Genomic DNA, 22,393 nt, shown 5'->3' with positions numbered 1-22,393 from the left:
TGAAAAATCACCATACTGTTTTTCACAGAGGTTGTACTAATTTACATTCCCATTGGTAGTGTATAAGCATTCCTTTTTCACTGCATCCATGCCTACATCTGTTGTTTTTTGACCTTTTAAAAATGGCCATTCTTACTGGGGTAAGGTAGCATCTCACTGCAGTTTTAATTTACATATGCCTAATAATTAGTGATGTTGAGCATTTTTTCATGTTTCTTGGTCACTCATATATCTTCTTTTGAGAAATATCTGTTCATGTCATTTGCCCACATTTTAATAACATTATTTCTTTTTTGTTTTGCTGATTTGTTTGAGTTCCTTGTAGATTTTGGATATTAGTCTTTTGTCAGATGTATAGTTTGCAAATATTTTCTTCCATTCTGTAGGTTGTCTATTTACTCTGTTATTTCTTTTGTCATGCAAAAGGTACTTAGTTTAATTAGGTCCCATTTATTTATGTTTCTTTCTGTTGCATTTGCTTTTGGAGTCTTTGTCATAAATTATTTTCCTATGCCTATATCCAGTGGAGTTTTTCTTAGGTTTTCTGCGAGAATTTTTACAGACTCAGATCTTAGATTTAAGTCTTTAATTCATCTGAGTTAATTTTTGTGTATGGTGAGAGATAGGGATCCAACTTCATTCTTCTACATGTGGCTATCCAATTTTCCCAGTATCATTTACTGAACACATATTTTTTTCTACTTGGTCGAAGATCAGCTGATTGTAAGTGATTGGCTTTATTTCTGGGTTCTCTATTCTGTTCCATTGGTCTATGTGCCTACTTTTATACCAGTGCCATGGTGATTTGGTAACTATAGACTGGTAGTATAACTTGAAATCCAGTCATGTGATGCCTCCAGATTATTCTTTTTGCTAAGGATTGCTTCAGCTATTTTTTGGTTCCATATGAATTTTAGGATTGTTTTTTCTAATTCTATGAAAAATGATGTTAGTATTTTGATAGGAATTGCATTAAATTTGTAGATCGCTTTGGACAATATGATGATTTTCAAAATATTGATTCTTCCTATCCATGAGCATGGGATATTTTTCCATTTCTCTGTGTCATCTCTGATCTCTTTCATCAGTGTTTTGTGGTTCTTGTTGTAGTGATCTTTTACCTCCTTTGTTAAATATATTCCTAGGTATTTTATTTTTTGTAGCTATTGTTAATAAAACTGAGTTCTTGATTTTATTCTCAGTCAGTTGTTATTGGCATACAACAGCGCTACTGATTTGTGTACATTGATTTTGTAACCTGAGACTTTATTGAATTCAGTTATCAAATGTAAGAGTCTTTTGAGGGAGTCTTTAGGGTTTCCTAGGTATACGATCATATCATTAGCAAACAGAAATAATTTGATTTCCTCTTTTCCAATTTGGATGCCCTTTATTTCTTTCTCGTGCCTGATTGCTCTTGCTAGGACTTCCAGAATGAGGATTCTTAAGGGAAAAGAAATCACTTTGCTCTCTAAGCAAAAAAACATTGACGATTGACTCAGCAAGCCTAGATGGTTCAAATCCTGCACACTCTGAAATAAGATCTGTCCCTTGAATGACTCTCGGAAAATACACTTCACACTCTTGGAATATTCTGCTGGATAACAGATCTTTCTTTACCTTGGGACTTGGGCCATGCCAGATGGTTGATGCTAAAAATGTGACTTGTGTTAGGGCCCTAGGACCATGAGATATCAACTTGACCTCTAGAGAGATGAGAGACTGAGTAAGATCAGCCGTGTAGGATATTTGATGGCTACATAACTGACCCCCCAACAAAAACCCTGGACACCAGAGCTAGGTGACATTTCCTGGTTGGCAACCCATATTGTTGCTGGAGAGTCAAGCACTGTCCATATATCTCTACCGGGCAAGGATACCTGGAAGTTTGTACCTTGTCTCTCGTGGACTCTGCCATGAATGCCTTTTACCTTTTCTGATTTTAATCTGTGTCCTCTGAAGGTAATAAATGGTAATTATGAATATAACTGCTATTCTGAGCCCTGTGAGTCCTTCCAGGGCATCACTGAGCCTGCAGATAGTCATGGGGCTCCCCAACACACGCTTTCAACAGTAAGGAATGAAGAGAGGCTATGTTGCAGGGTAGAAAAACATATCAGAACTGAATCCCCACTCTGCCATACACCTCTGGGTGATCTCATTGAAATCAGTTTATTTGTTCATCTCCTTTGAGATTTAAATACAATTCTACATTATATATTCATCCATTTTAAAATTAAATATTCATTGAATGTGCCACCTTTTTGTCACATAGTAGATGTTCAAAAAGTGGCTAAAGGTAGAGATGATTAATTGATGTGGCCAGTATGTGAGCTTCTTCACTCTATTTTAAGTTCGTTAGGTTAGGTAAGGACTCTAAATTTGGACATATGTCCCTCTACAAGTTTGTAGACAGGTAAGTTCACAGTTTGTAGTTAATAAATGAGCATTTTCATATGGTTACTTGGCTGTCATTTTCTCTTTATTATCTTGAGCCAAGTCCTCTGATTTCAAACAGTGTTTTTTTAATCAATTGTATAGTACTAGAGGCTTGGGAAAACAGCCTAGATATAAAAATCCCTGGGACAGCGCCAGAATACTATTTGGAATATAGTAAGTGTTAGTTGAACATAAACACCTAGAGGATTTTGTTCCAAACACTATTGAATAGGTATATACATTTTCTTTCTTATGCAATAACTGAAATACCAGAAAAATGAAGACTCAGGATATGGAATGAAATATAATTTTTTGCCCAATTTTTAACAATGACTACTACACTGGGGGGATGCCTTTGTTGTGGGGTGAATTGTGTCCCCTCAAAAGATGTATTCAAGCTCTAATCCCTGGTACTTGTGAATGTGACCTTGTTCGGAAACAGGGTCTTTGCAGATATAATAAAACTATGATGAGGCCATACTTAATTAGAATAAGCCCTAATACAATGACTGATGTCCTTATTAGAAGAGGACAACTTGGACACAGAGGGAAGATGGCCTTGTGAAGACAGAGGCAAAGATTAGAGTTATACTGCCACAAGCCCAGGAATGCTAAAGATTGCTAGCAACCACCAGAAGCTGGAACAGACAAAGAAGGAGCCCTCCTTAGAGCCATCAGAGTGAGCATGATCCTCCCAACACCCTAATTCCAGACTTATGCCTCCAGAAATGTGAAATAAGTTTCTGTTGCATTACACAAAGCTACCCAGTTGTGGCAGTTTGGTACAGCGGCCCAGGCAGCCAATACACAATGCATCCCCCATTCTATCTTGTCATACATAGGTTTTTGGTCATTGTCTATTAGTGCCTTGACAGAATATAATCTGCTCCCTGGAAGGTAGAAGGAAGCGGCCAGGAAGGTGGAGGCAGAAGGAAGTGACTCACCACGGGACTTCGGCCAATGCTGCTCAGGTGGTAGAGGAGGCCTTTTGCATGGTAAATGGTTGGCTGCAGATGAGCACTGGGAGAAAGCCATTGTCTGTTCAAATCTTCCCCACTCAGTGAGCATCTGTGGCTACAGGAACAAACAATAAGCAAATAAATACACATTCAGAAGAAAATAACTTGAGAAAATAAAGCTCCACAAGATAAACAATTAAACTAATGAGTTCAAAACTTTCCTCTGATTTCTGCCCAATTGGCATCAATTTCAGATGTCCAGAAAGCTGTAGATCTGTCCTTTAAGCTCCAAAGTATCATAATTATTCACAGCCCCCAAATGAACTAGAAACCATATTTGACTTGCTGTTGGATTATCAGAGTTTTAAGACAAAGTTGGAAAATGTAGTTCTCTATTATATACATCCATGGGGAATAAATTTAATAAATTTCTCTAGGCTATGGATTCTTCAGTTCTACAGATAATTAAGTTGTATTCAATCTATCATACTGGGTGTATTACATATGATATTTCCAGCTGGCTCAATAACTCTGCAAGGTAGACATTAGAGCACCCCAATGAAGAGACTTAGGCTTAAGTATGATTAAATAAATGGCTGGAGATCTAGGTCATAAGAAATAGCTAGGTTTCCCCCCCCAGGTTTATTTGCTTCTAACTCTTATTCTCTCTCTTTTATTGCACTGCTTGACATTTACCAAGAGAATCAGAGTACCTTTTTCAAATATATCATCATGGTATGTTAGAGCAAGAATGAGCTCAAAATCATACATTCCCTCATTTGGGGAATGATGATGTTCGTATTCAAAAGTGCCAAGTTACTTTACAAAAGTGACCCAGCTGGTAGTGAGAGGATTGACCGCCATTCACAGTGAGGAAACTGAGATGCTGAGTTGTCAGGTAGAGTGATCCTAAAAACCCACAACCACCAGAGATTACCAAGGGCAGCCCCTGCACAGGACATGTTCCCAGTAGTCCTGCTAAAGTATTATTTACTCAATAGTGTCAATGAGCTAAGTGCCACAGATTGGGAGGATCAGTGCAGCATCTCCAAAACCTCCAGCACCCCCAGATCCTCCCAAGCCCTCCACCATTGTCCTTCTGCACCCAAGCTCAATGGAATTACTAACAGTTCACACTCGACTTATGGCCTCCAGAAATGTGAGATAAATTTCTGTTGTTTTAAGCTACCCAGTTTGTGGTAATGTGCAGCAACAGCCCTAAGAAACCAATACACAATACATCGTCCATTCTATCTTGTCATACATAGGTTTTCGCTGGGGCTCCTCCATCCTCATGCACCCTTACCTCTTCAACATTTAGGGGATCAATCTTCAGGGGAATTTTCTCTGATTTTCCAGACCATTGCATCCATCTCCTATTTGCTGCAATAACATCCTGAGGCCGCCTTGATCAGAGTCCTTATGAAACCATTTTGGATGGATTTTTATTTTTATGTCTCTTGACTTCCCAATAAGACTAGGAGCTTCCTGGGGGCAAGGACAGTGATAGTCTCTTGGTCACCATCAAAACTCTAATATAGTAACTCTGTCAGAGTTGATATTGGGTAAATAATTTGGAAAGAATAAATTTACCAGCATTCATATGCATATTCAGATATGATTTCTGTTTTGTTTTGTTTCAAACACACGGTTTTCAATAAACATTGGAGGTAAAAAGAAGGTTCAGTCTTCAGTCTTCTCCTTTTACCACTTATTCATTTCCATGTTCCTGAAATTATCTTTAAATATTAGCTTCCTGCTGGCTGTCAGACCCTCTTACAACTTACTGGAAACTGAAAATCTTTAGATTAATCACTTATCCTGATTTCTCCATTAAAATATTTTGACTTGATAAATGGCAGGTCTTGTGCATGTTCCTCTCTGGCTTTTTTTGTTCTTTGCCTGCTTTTTTTCTCCCTTTCTCTTTTTAATAGCAATAACATCTAGAAATAGGGTTTATCAGTTCTGCCTGATGACCAAGGATGAAGGTAAAATATGAAGCAGATTTTCAATGCCGATAGCAACAGAAAGGAACAGGCAGCCCAGACTTGCTCTCGAGCACATTTGCTGTGTTTAAATGAATTTCTTTTCTCAAATCAAGGTACTTGCAGGCACAACATCCCAGAGCCCCAGGATTCTCTGTGATTTCTCTTTGCCTTGACCTGGATTCTCATCAACACTGGGGATTTGTTTTTTCCTTTGTAACACTGACTATGATGAAATTAGTTGAGGCCCTTTAAAAGCATTTCTGCTTGTATAAATGAAAATGCAAGCATTACATGTGTCCAGCAGCCAGCCATTCTGTATGAACTCTCTCTACGTCTTCTTTCCCTATGCTCCATGGAAACCAAGTTCAGGGGCAATATCTACATGGAGAAGACTCATGTATTACCACCTTGCAGAAATACTATTTTAGATCACAATTTCCAAGAACAAAAAAATAAAGTTTTGTGCTGAAGCCAGAAACCCAAATTTGAATAAGAAGACCTAGTTCCAACTCCAAGTTGCTACCAGATATAGGATTTGAGACCTCTTTGACAGTCAGCATTCTCATGTGTGAAATAAATAAGTCAAACATCCCCCTAGGTTTATTTTGAGGATCGAATGAAATATCTATTTTAGATATCCCTATAGAGAAATACCATATACTTCTATCTCTACCTATGTCTGTGTCCATTACTATATCCACATCTGTATCTACGTCTACATCTTCATCTACATCTAAAATGCTCTAGGATGCATAGCACAACTTTGACTACATTCACTGGTTCCTTACCTCATCCTAATTTTTTTTTCTTATAAAGAATGATCAGATAGCTATATGCAGGGTGAATGGAAGGGAAAAGTGTCTTGACTAGGAACTCCAGGCAAGACGCTGTGATCAGTTTTAAGTAACAGTTTACTTGGACACATCTAAGGGTAGGGGCAGGAGGCTGAAGAGAAAAAAATTTAAGAAAAACTGAAAAGAAATAATCAGTAGAAATTGCTGATTGAAATTTGGATTGTTAAACAGCGCACAAAGGAGGACCACATCTAAGATTATCTAAATATAGAGATTTGGAGAGAAATTGGGAATGTAAGACATACAGAAGAAAGCTGTTATTTTGGGGAAAATTTGGTTTGTTTGTTGTCTATTTTGGAGAGGTAGAGGCAATGAATCATTCCATTTGTGTAAATAGATTGTGTGGATTTGGGAAACCCATGTGATTTTATTTGTCTTCAGGACTCTATGGTGGTTATGATTTGGAGAGTATCTCTGTGTGTGCCTAGGGTTTTGGCAGTCCCTATATGTATGCAATTGCAGGTTATTATAATATGTACAGCACCTCGAGTGCTTTTCCTTTTAAAGTAAATCCATTTGCTTCCAATCTCTGAATCCATTTGGCATTTTGTGTTAATAATATCAGAGATTCGTGTAGTCAGAGGAACTGTTGCTGCTCTTCCCAGGGATTTGTTTCAAGCATTTGAAGATAAAATGCACTCCATCTTCTTATCTACTGTAGCATTTCTGAAATGACAGCTGCTCCTTCTATGGGGGGAGAATTAGCAGATGGACAGCTATGACTGACTGGCAATAAATTCAGTGTCTCTAATCTGAAAAGGGGTCCTCTCTCAAATAGTTTGAAGTTCTGCTTTCTTTATAAGAATCATAAAATGGTGATTATTGCTACAGTTGGCCCTCCGTATCCATGAATATGGAGGGCCAACTGTACTAAGCCATTTTATATAAGAGACTTGAACATCCACGAATTTTGGTATCCATGGTAGTGGGTGTGGGGAAGGTGTCCTGGAACCAATAATCTGCAAATATCAAAGCACGATGTTATTTTTCCCTCCACTAAAAACTGCAAAGTTAAAGGAAAAAATTATCCACTTCATTTTGTTTTTCACAAATAAAGACATTTGATCTGACTTGTCCTCCTTATTTTAAAAAGCTTTAGTTTAAATAGCTAGTTTAAGATAAAGTTTATATGCACTAAATATGCCAGATCTAGGATGCTCAGATATCCAGTTTGTCTAGGAATGTTGCATTTTTAGCTTTGAAATGCTTGCATCCCAGTGACTCTCTCAACAAATGCACACCAGAAATGTGATAACCTTGCCTAGATCCTTAATTTTAGAAGGAGGTGCAGAGCTGGAATACTTGACCAAAACTAGGCTGAATTATTTTGCACTGATTGAATGTTTTTAGGCGGGACTTTCACACTCCACTGAGGCTCAGGCATCCTTATCACCTATGTTTTCCTAGATTGTTTCCCACATGCATTATCTTCCTGTTCTTTTCAGGCATTTGCAGCCAATGTCCGGAAAATTCCTAATCCTTAAAACTGAGGTTTTTTCTCCAGCCTGGGCGATAGAGAGAGACTCCATCTCAAAAAAAACCAAACCAAACCAAAACAAACAAACAAAAAACTGAGGTTTTTGTGGGGCATATCTCTTTCCTTAAGAAAAGAGAAGAAAGCTTCTGATCTCCAGAAAATATAGTCATTTTATGATGAAACAAAAGCATCTCAACTGAAGTTATCAAAGAGTCAATCAGCAGCACTAGTCCTAACTAAAGGGTCACTGAATAGAAGCCACCAGCTGCACGATATTCTGAGTAAAAGGGAACTTTAAAGGCTGGACAGTTTCAAGGACAATGATGTCACTAAAAATAATTCTTTTAACATTAATTGTGGATCTCGTTTATCTGCTGAGAACAGGGATCATCCAGAGGTTGGGAAACAAGTAATATAACCAAAGGCTTTAACAACTAGATCCTGAACTACCAGGACTCCTAAAGCCAAGAAAGGACCACAAGCAGAGAAAGAGTAAAAGTGAGTCACTTTCTAAAAACGAATCTATAGAGCTGCCTTCAGAATACAAGAGGATTAAAAAATCTCCCATCCGTCCACGACTAAAAAGTAGAGGGACAGAGTCCATCAGACTGAATAAATGATCTCAGGCTCGATAATATTAGTGCCTGCAGCACAGCAAGCTCTGGAGCCTAAAGAGAGGCAGCATGTTTGAGATTTAGGCAGCAGCTTCACCATTCACTACACATCCTAGGTGCAGAAGGCAGCCAAGGGTACAAGAGGAGAATATCTATGAAGGCAAAGAGATACATTAAAGCTTCAAGAACACGATGAACAGCATGGGGGACCATCGGCCAGACACTGCACCCAGAGCTTTCCAAATAAACATGTTTGGATGGAGAAAAGGAAAAAAGAGGAAAAAAACAAAAGACAACTTCATTTCAAAGCTACAAAACAACTAGAGTTGTCAGCGACATATTATTATGTTCAGGATATTTTTTGTCACGCAAAATGCTCAGGAGAGTCAATAATCCAGAGAGCAAGGGAAGATAAGAGATCTAACACAGGTGTTCCTCCACACCTCCAGGAACCCAGGAACGGGTTACCAGAGGTATGATCACCCCAGAGCCCAGAAATGGGAAAGCCAAAATCTTTAAAGATAGGCCAGAAGAACTGACCTGGGTTCAATTGTCATCTTTGTGAAAGAAATTACCCATAGTTAACATTTGAACTTTGGTAGGTCTAAATATAAAATAGTTGTTCTTTATGTCCTTGTTCCTCCAAGGCTAGTCACAAAGGAGGGGCAGCAACATTACCTGGCAGCCTGTTAGATATATAGAAACTCTAGTCCCAACCCTGAGTCTGCATTTTAACAAAATCCTAACGGACTGTGTATGCACATTAAGTGAAAGAAGCAGTGCTTTCTACTAGACTTTAAGGAAAGAAAGAAAATTAACATTTGCAAAGGAATTATTACTTTATAAAGGGATTTATTGCCACAATGCTTCCGGGAACTAGAACACATATTTAGGATTTTTAGCATCTCATCTGGAGCAGAGCCAATTCCAAAAGCTTGGAGACACCCCTACTTACATACTTGCCCACTCCATTTTTCCCACCGTTGTGTTAGTCTCTTACATATTTTAATTTGAACATCAATAGAGAAGATTAAAATGTGGTTTTTACTTCTAATTTATTTTCACAAGTCTGATTTCATAATATCATTTGAAAGATCACAAGACCAGGACAACTTCAGCTGAAATCAGCTCAGACCAGATTAAGCGATGAGCCAGATTAGCTGCAAGTATAGAGAGAGCCCTACAGCATCACTTGCATCAATCAAGAGCACGTGATCAGTTAATTCACATTTCTTTTAGTGTTTTTTTTTTTTTTTTGGAATGGAATTTCACTCTTGTTGCCCAGGCTGGAACACCATCCCGGCTCACTGCAACCTCCGCCTCCTAGGTTCAAGTGATTCTCCTACGTTAGCACCCAGAGTAGCTGGGATTACAGGCATGTGCCGCCACATCCGGCTAATTTTTTGTATTTTTAGTAGAGACGGGGTTTTGCCATGTTGGTCGGGCCGGTCTGGAACTCCTGACTTCAGGTGATCCGCGCACCTCGGCCTCCCAAAGTGTTGGGATTACAGGTATCAGCCACCGCGACGGGCCAGTTAATTCACATTTCTACACAGCACTTGTTCCCACATACAACTGACTCAGTGAAAATAAATATTACTCCCTATGAAACAGCCCTCTAAGTTGAAAGTTTCTTTCTTTTTTTTTTTTTTTTTTTTTGAGACGGAGTCTCGCTCTGTAGCCCAGGCTGGAGTGCAGTGGCCGGATCTCAGCTCACTGCAAGCTCCGTCTCCCGGGTTTACAACATTCTCCTGCCTCAGCCTCCCAAGTAGCTGGGACTACAGGCGCCCACAACCTCGCCCGGCTAGCGAAAGTTTCTAAAGCTATGTCATCAGACTGTGAAAGAAAAATACATCTCGGGACCCCAAGATCATTAAGCCAAAGGGAAAAGTCAAGCTGGGAACTAATTATTACTTTTATAATAATTAAAGCAAATAGAAACCTTTGAAAAATTCCATACCCACTCCTGATAAAGGCAATCAAGAAAATAAGAATTGATAGATACTGTGTGTGTATGTCTATATATATACACACACACACACACACGCATACAGTCCTAAAGCCAGGAATTCTAAGTCTTAAAGGAAGAATTTTATTTAATGGAGAAACTCCAGAGGAATTTCCACTAAGAGCAGGCACAAGGTAATGAGGATCACTCTCTCCACAACTCTTCAACGTATGATTAGAAGTATTACCCAATGAACCTAGACAAGAGGCATCATTCAGAAGAATGCAAATCAGTAAAGAAGATGTGAAACCATGTGTACTTGCAGATAACATTACAGCATACCTAGAAAACCAACTATTAACTCAAACAGTAAAGGAATTCAGTGAAGTAGCAGGATACAATATTAGCATACAAAAGTAAATTTCCATATAGGAGAGTAGTTGAATAATTTGGTGCAGTCACAAAATGAGGTATTATGCAACTATGTAAAAAAAGAGGAAAATCCCAATGAGATGATATGGAGTGGTAATTTTTAGGATATGGAGTTAAATGATAAAGTTGAATGAAATACAACTTTTAAAAATAAAAATATACAGTTAAGGGATAACATAGCATAACTAAGAATGAAGGAGATGAACAATATACATGCATTTATTCCTTTGTGCAAAAAATACAAGAAAGATAAATCAGAAACTAATAAGACTGATTGCCTAATGAAGGCTGGTGGACATGGGGTATAACACATAGAGAATAGGTAACTGGGAATGGGGTAAGAAGATTGAGGGGCAAGTGACATTTCCCTGAACACACCTTTTTATCTAATTTCAACTTTTAGAACCAAGTTATCACTTCACATATTCATATCAATCAATAAATAAATATAATCAAACACAGGAGCCATGGAGAAAACCCAAATGGGTTACAAACATTTATAAATAAACTCTGTCACAAATGACTAACACTAAAGGAAGTAAGAAGAAAAGAACTGAACTGAGTAACTTTAGAAAATAAAATTTTGGCTTTAAATGATAAAGCTAAGGACAAAAAGAATGATACACGAATTTGTTTTTCATAGCAGTATACAATTCTGAGCTAGCAATTCTAAAACTACTTTATGCGTATTCTAGGATTGAATAAATAAGTAAATCAATTATGAATAAAAACAACCAGGTTTCTCATAGTTACAGAAAGGAATTACAAATAAGGAATTAACACTGTGATGTTGTACTGAAATCAGAGGTATCAGCATGAACTATGATTTTATATTTACAGACAGATGGATAAAGAAATAGATGTGTGTGTGTATTCAAACATCTATTTCCTAGCTCTGTCTACTAGAAGAACCAAGAAATACTAACACCCTATTAGCAAGAAACATATCTAGTTCCCAGATATCAGGTTCTAAATACCATTAGTCAATAAAAGAAATCAGGGCTGCTTGAAGAAATGCCTGGTTTCAGAGGTGGGGCAGAAGAAAAGAATATCCGTCTAGAACAGCATATGTAATGGTGCCAAAAAGTAAGGAAGTATTTTTAAATAATGGGGACATGTTGAAATGATGCAGAGATCAATTCTAAGGGAACCACAATGGCAAAATTCAGTAAGATTTGACCACAAACAATAGTAGTATGTTATAACCCATAGAATAAATTAAATATTCATAAATTCATAGTGATATAAATAAATAAGTAGGGAAGAAGAAGCAGCTCTTCATTTTAGTAGAATTCCAATTAGTACATAGAGAAGTGGATTTATAAATTTAGAGAAAAATTTTAAAAACTTATCATTTGACAAACATCACAGTAATAATTGATACAAGCAACAATCAGCAATGTAGCTAAAGTTAGTGGGTAAAAGTGTGATGAGCAACGGAAGATTTACATAGACTCAGAGTATCTCCCCACAAGACACTTACTATTCCCAAAGGGAATAATAGTAACTTTATGATGGAGAAGTCTGGAAGACAGCACTTTATTCAAATGATCAAAGTTAATACCACCATTTGTGAGGCATATCAACATCACACACCCCTGATATGATACAACTGAGAAGGGTACAACATCACCTGTGTGACAACCTTGCCAGAAATACAAAGTCACTATTTAATAATGAGGAAACATGAGACAAACCCAATTCAAGGGATATTCTATAACTCACCAGTACTCTTCAAAAAAGTCAAGATAAACAGAAAAAAAAAACCCTGAGGAACAATTTTAGAGGAGATTGAGAAGACACAACTACTAAATGCAATATATGATCCTGAAAAAACAGCATTATTGGAATGATTGGTTAAATCTGAATAATGTAGGTAATTAATACTAGTGTATTAATGTTAATTTCCAGGTTTTAATCATTATCTTACAGATATGTAAAATGTTAGCATTTAGGTAAGCTGGGTGAAAGATATACAGGAATATTTTTATACTATTATTATAACTTATTTGACAGATATAAATTATTTCAAAATAAATACTTAAAAGAGTTTTAAAAGTTATAACTTGAAAAAAGGAAAAAATCTATAATTTATAAAAAATAAGAATTAGAAAAACTAAAAAATCAGGTAATAATAAATGGTTAAAAAAAGGAAATATCGTTTTGTAAATAAAACCTAGTGTAGAAAGAACACAAACATGAATAAATAAGACAAATAATGCCTTTAGAGAAAAATGTAAAATTAAAAACTTTGTTTTAATTCTATAGAAGGGCAGAAAAAGATAACAAGGACTCAAGGCAAAGTGACAAATATTGAAGACAGGCAAAGAACACCTAACATAGTAGTTTCTGAAAAAGAAAAACAAAGCCAAGGATCAAAAGAAATACTAAGACTTCAACCAACACCAAGAGATAATCTAGTGATATTACTGGATTTTAAAGAAAAGAAACTCATTGGAAATCTAGGTAATAACAGGATAGGACTTACCGAGGAAAAATTAGATTACCCCTTTTTGAGGACAATGCTTCAAAAGAAAATTGAACAGGGATATTCAAATAATTAAATAAAAATATTTAAAGAAAGAAAATGTGAGACAATGATTTGAAGTCCAGAAAAACTGATTTTTCAAATATAGAGGTATAGACAAATTATCATCAATATTCAGAAACCTAGGAAATATCATTCCCCATAAGCCTTGTCCTTAAAAATATATTAGAAAAACCCAGATAAACAAAATGAGCAGAAAGATATGGACATTTTCAATTTTTGCAAAAGTAATTTGAGGACACCTCTGCTACAGACTTGATTTTACCTTATTATAATGGTTTCTTCCACTAGACATTCAGCACTTTGAAGACAAGATAGTGTTTTGTGCACCTCTGTGTCCCTAGAGCCTGAAAGAGTAACTGGAACACAGATATTATTTCATAAACATATATTCACATGAATTAAAATGGCATTTAATTGTATATTTTAATGCCCTAAACTGTGCTCAAAACCTTTTTGTTAAACCTAAAAAGCAAAATAAATGCTTTCTGACACCACAAAAGCAAGAACACATTATTCTCTACATTTATTTATATCTTGGTTGTTATGTCTGTGATGTAAAATGAAATGGATAATTATATATTTCATTTAATATTGAAAGCTCCTATCACACGGGAAAAATAAACGAGCCCTACTTCATCCTTTTGTTTTAAACCAGGTGAGTATCAAAAACTGTTCTTCCTCCCAATCACCATTATCTCAATCATCATCATCATCACCACCATTATAATTCACATTCATTAAGCACTTATTTTGAACCATGCCTTTTATTAACTGCTTATATGTATTCTCCTCATTGATCTTCACAACCACCCTAGAGGCATTTGTAATTATAATTTCCATTTTGCAGATGAGAAAGTTGAGATTTAGAGATGTTAAATAACCTGCCGAAGGTCACACAGATAGAGTAGCCTCTGAATAAATAGTAAACTATGTAAAAGAGAAGACAGTTACTTATATGATGCAAAAATGTCTTAACCATCTAATTTGCATGATTTATCCAGTGTTTGCAATGGATGAAAAGGGATGGGGAAGAAGCCCACGGAAATGAAAGGTGTCTGCTTCCCACACCTCTATGAACCAATGTGTCTCAGCTTCTGTCTGATTTGCCTGTTGAACTTTGGAGTCCAATTTTGTTTGAAGAAAGGATTGCACTGCTTAATATTTTAAAAATAGATGGGCTGTGAGGCCAATGCTGTCATCTGACCATAAGCCTTAGAAATCTTTTGACATCTTTGTGGTTTTCTTCTATGTAAAATTAATATTCCTATTCCCATTTGACAAGTTTGTATCAGGTACAAAATTATATTCAAAAGACAAAAATGTCATATAAAAAACATTTTATTCACTAATTCACCATACATTTGTTGTTCAACTAGAACACCTACTATGTGTCAGATACTATTCTTATTCTGAGGATTCCAGCAGTGAATAAGTCCTTCCAGGAATTTACATTCTGGGGATTATTATCAAGTGCCAGCTCCAAGCACATATCATGTCTCTCTTGTTCTGTCGGTTTCTCAGCACCAACCCATCACAGTGGTCAGAAGGTGACAGACAATGAATTCACCTTTATCTGAGGAATCAATGAAAGTCAACTCCCCATTCTACTGCTGTCAGAATATTCTTTCTCTGGACTGTCAATCTCTAAATTAAAACTGCAGCTTTATTTTTTACTGTGAATTCAACAGATTTAATTATGAAATATTGATAGTTCCTGATCATCTCCATCTCAGCCGAGGCTTCCCCTAGGCTGCTACAGTCTGCTTTGGATTAAAAGTCATTGTATGTTCTTTGTTGGAGAGAAACCTTTAATAGAAAAATATCATGTAATGTTCAAAATCATTAACGTTAAGAAAAATAGACATTGTTTTGTATAAAGTTGCAATGGAACTTCTAGTCTCCTAGCCCTAATGCAAAAAAAGTTGATAAAGAAATTAGAGTCCTGTGATGAACCATAAGACCCCATATTTATTTTCCTAGTTCAAAGAATGCATCAGGTTTTACTTGTTCTTTTTTTCTATGCCTAAGAGCCTTCCTCATATTCAGATAAATTTTCTTTACAGACCAGAAAGGAATCTCCCTGGTGAGTGGATCAAGTCCAAATGTGTCTGTAGAGAGTAACAACTCTTCTCTTTCCAGATAACTAGTAGATGTAGAAAAGAAGGTGATTCTTATGCTTTCTTCAGAGGATGTCAATGTGTCTAACTCTGGGTGTATAATAAAATCCTCATTCATCTCTTAGGACAAGGAACACAGATACAGAAAAATAATTTCTGCTGATTGGGTCTTTAAGTAGCTAGGAAACATTTATCCCATTCCCTGAAAGCAATGCTGACTGCCAATACCATCCTAGGTAAAGGAATGGCAAGAGTCATCTTGGAATTCTGGAGTTCCTTTTCCTGGATTTCTGGTAGGAGAAAATGGATAGCACTCAGTGCTGAAGAAGAAATCAGAAAAGAAAAAAAAAAAAAATAGAGCTTTAGCCTTGGTTTTGACACTTGCTACGATGTAATCCTAAGCAAGTTCCTTAGTTTTGGTTGGCTCAGAGATGTTGTTTTGTTTGTTTTGTTGTTGTTATTGTTGTTTTTAAAGCAGAAAATTAGAACACATGATCTCTATCCAAGGTGACTTTCTCCTTTGAAAACGCTAATTCTAGGTAAAGGCATGCAAAAGAAAAGACAAAAGTGACAGTGGCATACATAAGGTGAAGAGAAAGAGAGGGGAGGTAGGTTAAAAGGTTTTATCTTTTGAAATCCAAATTCATAAGGAGAAAAACTGCCTATGATTTATTATCTCCCATATAAACTGCAGCTATTGCCTCCTCACTGTTTTTCTCCTCTCCTATCTCTCATAATGTTTCTCCTCCAATTTGACATAATTCCAAATGTATATTCAAATTCTTTCACTGGCTCCTGTTACCTAAAAAGGAATGCATAAACTACTTTGGCTGACATTCAAGATTTTCTACAAACTGGTCTCAGTTCACCAGTCCAATTCAATCTTCTATTGCTGCCCAACACAAACCCAGTGGTCCAAGCAAACCATATTTCCTTATTGTTCCCAGGCCACTACGTGCTCTCCTAACTCTCAGATCCTCTCACCTGCTGATGGAGCCATGTCTGAAGTCCCAATCTTTTTCTTCTCCATCTCTTTCTTATCCTACTTGTCTTTCAGGAAACTTATCAAGCCTTGCCCCTTTTATGAGACTTCCTTTGACTACAATCTATAGCAATTTCTCCAACCTCTAAAATTCCTTAAGAAAACAAAAATGGTGAAAAGTTTATGTGTATATCACCAGATTCTGGCTGTGTGCATTCTAGTCTGGATCTCTTGCTGTATAAATTTGGCCAAGTTATTTCACTTTGTTAAATTTTGGAGTGTTCAATATCAGATAACAAATACTCCTGTCCTTTGATTTCTACCTAAGGGTGATATCAGTATTTAACTCACAGGATTTTTGATTGTTTGTTTCTTAGGCTTAAGTGTCATAACACACTTAAGGCACTTAGCAAAATGCTTCATACATAATCAGTGATGAACAAATGTTTGCATTTTTTAAAAGCAGTTCTTTTTAGCATTCACATTTGCATCACCATCAATACTGTCCTGAGATTTCGCTTAACTACAGATTTAGATTATAAATCATTTGAGGATAGTACTGCATCTTGTATGTTTATTGAATCCGCTTCAATACTCATCATCATGTCCTACATTTAATGGATCTAAGTAACTACTTGTAATATACAATCAGAGACTAATTGGATCATCAATATAGGGCTTTTTTGAGACTTTCAGTAAATCATAAGCATAAAATGAAAATAAGAGGAGAAAAAGCTATATTTATCATTTAATCCTCAAAAAATCCTATTTTATATTTGAAGAAACTGCAGTTCAGAAGGTTTATGTAACTGTTCATAGACATGTATTTCAAGCACAAATTTGATCTCAGGTCTTTAGCCAATGAAAAATAGGTGTCCTGGAAAAAGTCTGGAAATTTCTTTACCTAAAACACAATCTTTTTCTAATCCCTTCTTTTTTCTCACTATTTTCCCCCTCTCTCTCAACACACTCTACTATTTTGTCACAGAAAAGCTTTTATGTTGGTTTGAATTCTATCCAGATCTTCCACAGCCTGTTGATATGGTTCAGCTGAATCACACACACAAGTGGTTCCAGGAAATTAAAAAGCAAATGACAGGCCGGGCACAGTGGCTCATGCCTGTAATCCCAGCACTTTGGGAGGCCAAGGCGGGCAGATCACGAGGTCAAGAGATCAAGACCATCCTGGCCAACATGGTGAAACCCCATACTAGGCTTCCTAAACAAAGAAGGAAGGAACACCAACTACCCTCTCTCTATTATCATTAAATGGCTCGCCTAATCACTGGCTGCTCAGGTCAAATACATTACAGTCATCTTTAAGGCATCCTTATCACATACCCGTAATCCTATTTAACAGCAAATCTTACAGACTCTGTCTTCAAAATATTTAATATATCCAGAAACCAAGTACAACTCACCACTTTCAACACTACCACCCTGCCTAAGCCACTATTTTCTTTTACCTGGACCACATCAAGGGTTTCTTAACTGCTTTCATTCTACCTGGCAGTCTCTTTCCCCAAATATCCATGGTTTACTCTCTCAAGTTTCTGTTCAAATGTCATCTCATCATAGAGGATCTTCTTCCCACCTTTCACCTGCTTGTTACCCTTTATTTTCCAACCTATATTATTTTCCTCACTACACTTAACACTATCCATCATTGTATTACATATCTACCCTAGTTTAGTTCATGTTCCCTCTTCCCCACTAGAGTGTAGGCTCAATGATAACATGAGCCTTACCTATTTTGTTCAACTACTGTATCCTCAGCCCCAAAAAACAATTCGTGACACATAGAAATCAGCTTATCAATAAAGAATGAATGGATGAATTCTCCAGTCTCTAGTTTCTGGGAAACATATTTTTATGGTCTGAGTATATTTTCCTTTTAGAATAGTTGCAGGTTGAATACAGATATGGTATTAATGGATCTTCCATGAAATGATTAGATCTTCATCTTTCTTACTGATAAGTAAGCTTGATTCTTTTCAGTGATCTAGCTCCTTCAAAGATATTGCATTAACATTTTAAAGTTATTTTACTTTAATTTATTTCCACTAAGATCCAAGGAGAAAATCAGAGGGCTTTATCATTAGGAGTTTGGCTGCATCTTTTTATTCAGGGAGTCATTTTTGCAATATGAGAAACCAAAACATCTTTATAGTTAGATCTTATGGATCAGAAAAAAAAAATGTTATCTTCAGTTCACTGGGTATTTTAAACTAAAATATACACTTCGAGCTAAACATAGTCAATATGACTTTTATATATATTTATAAAAGAAAATAATTCTCACAATAATATTCCTTAAGAAAAATTATCCTACATGACATGATACCTGCTTTCCTTCTTTGTTGCTCTCCCTTAAAGGTGAGAAAATCTCAAATAAATCTTCAGGAAATAAAATGTACACATTTATTTATTCCATGCCAATCCTTTTAGTACAAGACTCTAGGTGCTACCTCTCCCCCCCCCTCTAAGGCTCCAAATTGGGTAACCACAATTATCAGGAAGGGGCTGTTTGCTCCTTTCACTCTGTCATCAGTTCTGAATTTATATTTTACTGGGCTCTGTCAGGTATAGTGCAGCAGATGGCAAGTGGAATCCAATTAGTGATGTCTTGCAAATTGTGTCAAGACTCTTCAATTAAGGTTGTTTTCTTGAAAAGCTATTGGATGAGTGTTAGCTCTGTTCACAGGCAAAAGGAATCAGCACTGCACTGGTCCTTATTTGACATGACTCAAAGCTTCCTGAATGGAAACAGACTTTTTTCCAGGGGCATTTGTTGAAAAAAATTAGAGGCAATTGCTAAACATCATGGATCTCCAAGACAGTAGAAAACAGTTGGACAACCATTGGGCAAACCACCAAACTTAAAACTAAAAGGTGGGGAGAAAATGTCCACAGGGAGATTTTGAAAGCTCTAAAATATTTCGAGAGACCTGCGTGCGTAGGATTGTGTGTACACTCGGCTATGTGCGTGCTCAGGAAAGACCTAAAAAGGCCCTGAGCTCTCAATTGTGACAAACTTTGAGGCTCTGAACAAGCAGGAAGTGAAGATTAAAGAAGAGATGTAGACTGTCTGACTGAGTGTTGAAGACATGACCAGACATCAACAGTAGGTTCCCTATGACACTTACTGGTTACAGAACACTAAGAAACTCTGTCTAATCATTAGAAGACCACTAAGCTAACCAAGCAAAGACTTTAATGGCCACACATGACAAGAACATAGACTTGACAGATTAGTTCAAGAAGTCACTAAACAAACAACAACAAATCCTGGGTTTGGAGAAGAATCTGATTTCCAGAATTGCAACATTATGTATTTAAAATTTCTACTTTTCAGTAAAAAATTTATGAGATATTAAAAAAAAGAAACTGTAGACCATATACAGAAAATATAACAGCTAGTAGAAACTATCCTTGTGGAAGCCCAGATATTGAACTTACTGTCTAAGACTTAAATAAGCTATTATACATATGTTTAAAGAACTAAAAAGAGAGAGAAAAACAGGTCTGAAGAACTAAAAGAAAGTGTGAGAATGATGTCCCAGCAAATAGAAACTATCATTAAAAAACAAAAATTATACAAAATAATCAAATATAATTTCTGGAATTCAAAAGTACAATACCTGAAATTTAAAAATCACTATAGATACTCAACAGAAGTTTTGCGCAGACAGAAAAAGTATTCAGTGACTGGAAGTGGGGGGTCAATGGGATTATCCACTTTCATAAATAGAGAGAAGAAAGGACATAAAAAATTAACAGAATCTCAGAAACCACTGGGACACCATCAAGCATACAAACATACATCTAATAGGAGTTCCAAAACAAAAGGGGAAAAAATAGAGAGACAAAGAGACAGAACAAATAGTTAAAAAAAAAATGGCTGAAAACTTCCTAAACTTAGTGAAAAACATTAATTTAATCTACACATCCAAAAATCTCATTAAACTCCAAGAAAGATAAACTCAGGGTCCATACCTAGACATGTAATAACCAAAATATCAAAAGAAAAAGAGAATTTTGAAGCAACAAGAGAGAATTGACTAATGCTATACAAGAGACCTACAATGAAATTAATAACTAATTTTTTTTCAGAAACTGTGGAGGCCAGAGTCAGTGAGATGATATACTCAAAGTGCTAACACAAAAAGACTGGACATCAAGAAGTCTATACTTAGCAAAACTATTTTTTAATGGAGAAATTAATTTGTTTCCTAATGAAGAAAATAGTAAGAGGATTTATTGCTATGAAATCTGCCATACAAGACACACTGAAGGGAAGGTTTCAGGCTTAAATGAAAAGACACTAGACAGTAACAAGAATCCACATATAAAAAAATCACTGATAAAGTTAATACATATGTAAATATAAAAGGCATTGTAAGTGTATTTTTAATTATAACATTTCTTCCCTGATTTAAAAAACAATGGCATAACCTGTAATTATAAACTGTGCTGATGTGTATACAATATATGAAGATGTATTTTGCATGATAATAGCACAAAGAAAGGGGAAGGAAATGAAGCTATATAATAACACATTTTGTATACTATTGCAATTAAGTCTATTTTAATCTGACTAGATTGTTAGATATCAATATTATAAATCCCCAAGGCAGTTACAAAAGAATTCAAAAAATACTATAAAACTAACGAAAACAAATTCAAATAGTACCTTGAATATTTATTAACTCAAAAGAAATGAGAGGAATGGGAAAACAACAAAAAACACATAGAAATATAGAAAACAAATAGCAAAATGATATACATAAAACCTTTTTTAAAATCAGTAATCATATGAAATGTAAATGGATTAAACAATTCAATCAAAAGATTTAGATTAGGATGGATTTTTTAAAGTGTTCCAACTACAAGCTGGCTATAAGAGATATACTATGAATTCAAAGACACAATGGGTTAAAAGAATGAAAAGAAAATACCATGCAAACAGTAACCAAAAGAAAGATAGAGTGGCTATAGGACTATCAGATATAATGTACTTTAACTCACAGTTACAAGAGACAAAGAAGGACATTAAATAATGATAAAGTGTTAATTCATCAAGAAGCTACAATTGTAAATATGTGCACAACTAATAACAAAGCACCATAATGCATGAAGGAATAACTAAAAGAAATGAAGTAAATAGTCAATTCACCAAAAGACGTTGGAGATTTCAATTCCCCACTTTCAGTAATGGAGAGAATACACACAGAATAAAAAAGGAAACATAAGATTTGCATAACAATATGAAACAAGTAGATTAACAGACATCTATAGAACACTTGGTCCAACAAAAACAGAAAGCACATTTTTCTCAAGTGCACACATTCTGTAGAGTAGATCACATGGCTGGCCATAAAACAAGTTGTAATAGTAAAGCAAGTAAAAACAAGATTAAATCATACAAATATATTATTTGACCAAAACCAAATTAAATTAGATATCAATAGCAGAGGGAAGTTTGGGAAATTTATAAACACATGGAAATTAAACAATGCACTCCTAAATAATGAATGGGTCAAAGAAAAAATTACAATAGAAATTAGAAAACATTTTGACATTAATAAAAATGAAAACACAGCATATCAAACCTTACAGGATAAAGCAAAAGCAGAAAAAAATACGTATTTGTAAATGCCTATATTAAAAAGAGATTATTTTAAAAAAGAACAATCACAGTTCAATAATCTAGCCTTTTATATTAAGAAACTAGAAAAGAAGAGGAAATTAAACCTGAAGCAAGCAGAAGAAAAGAAACAATAAATATTAGAAGAGAAATACATAAAATACAGAATAGAAAAACAGTAGAAATGTCAATGAACTAAAAGTTGGTTCTTTGAAAACTGATAAACCTTTTTGCCAAACTGACAAGGAAAAAAAGGAAGAGAAGATACAAACTATTAAAAGGAGAAATGACAGAGGGAACATTACTATTAGCCTTACAGAGGCTGTAAGGAAATACTATGAATAATCACATGCCAACAAATAAGAAAATCTAGATGAAATGGACA

General features: G+C 35.7%; 1 protein-coding gene across 3 annotated transcripts in view; it reads right to left on the bottom strand.

Annotated features, from left to right (window-relative positions):
- Window positions 1–22,393, bottom strand: part of AGBL1 (AGBL carboxypeptidase 1) — a 947,782-nt gene that overhangs the window by 481,441 nt on the left and 443,948 nt on the right. For all 3 annotated transcript variants that reach the window (XM_065548375.1, XM_015453343.4, XM_015453344.4), the window contains exon 19: window positions 3,384–3,513. In XM_065548375.1, the coding sequence (XP_065404447.1) occupies window positions 3,384–3,513 (130 nt within the window). The remainder of the gene's footprint in view (window positions 1–3,383; window positions 3,514–22,393) is intronic.

Source organism: Macaca fascicularis, chromosome 7 (assembly GCF_037993035.2).
Source record: "Macaca fascicularis isolate 582-1 chromosome 7, T2T-MFA8v1.1".
NCBI lineage: Eukaryota > Metazoa > Chordata > Mammalia > Primates > Cercopithecidae > Macaca > Macaca fascicularis.
This window is presented reverse-complemented; position numbering and strand designations above follow the sequence as displayed.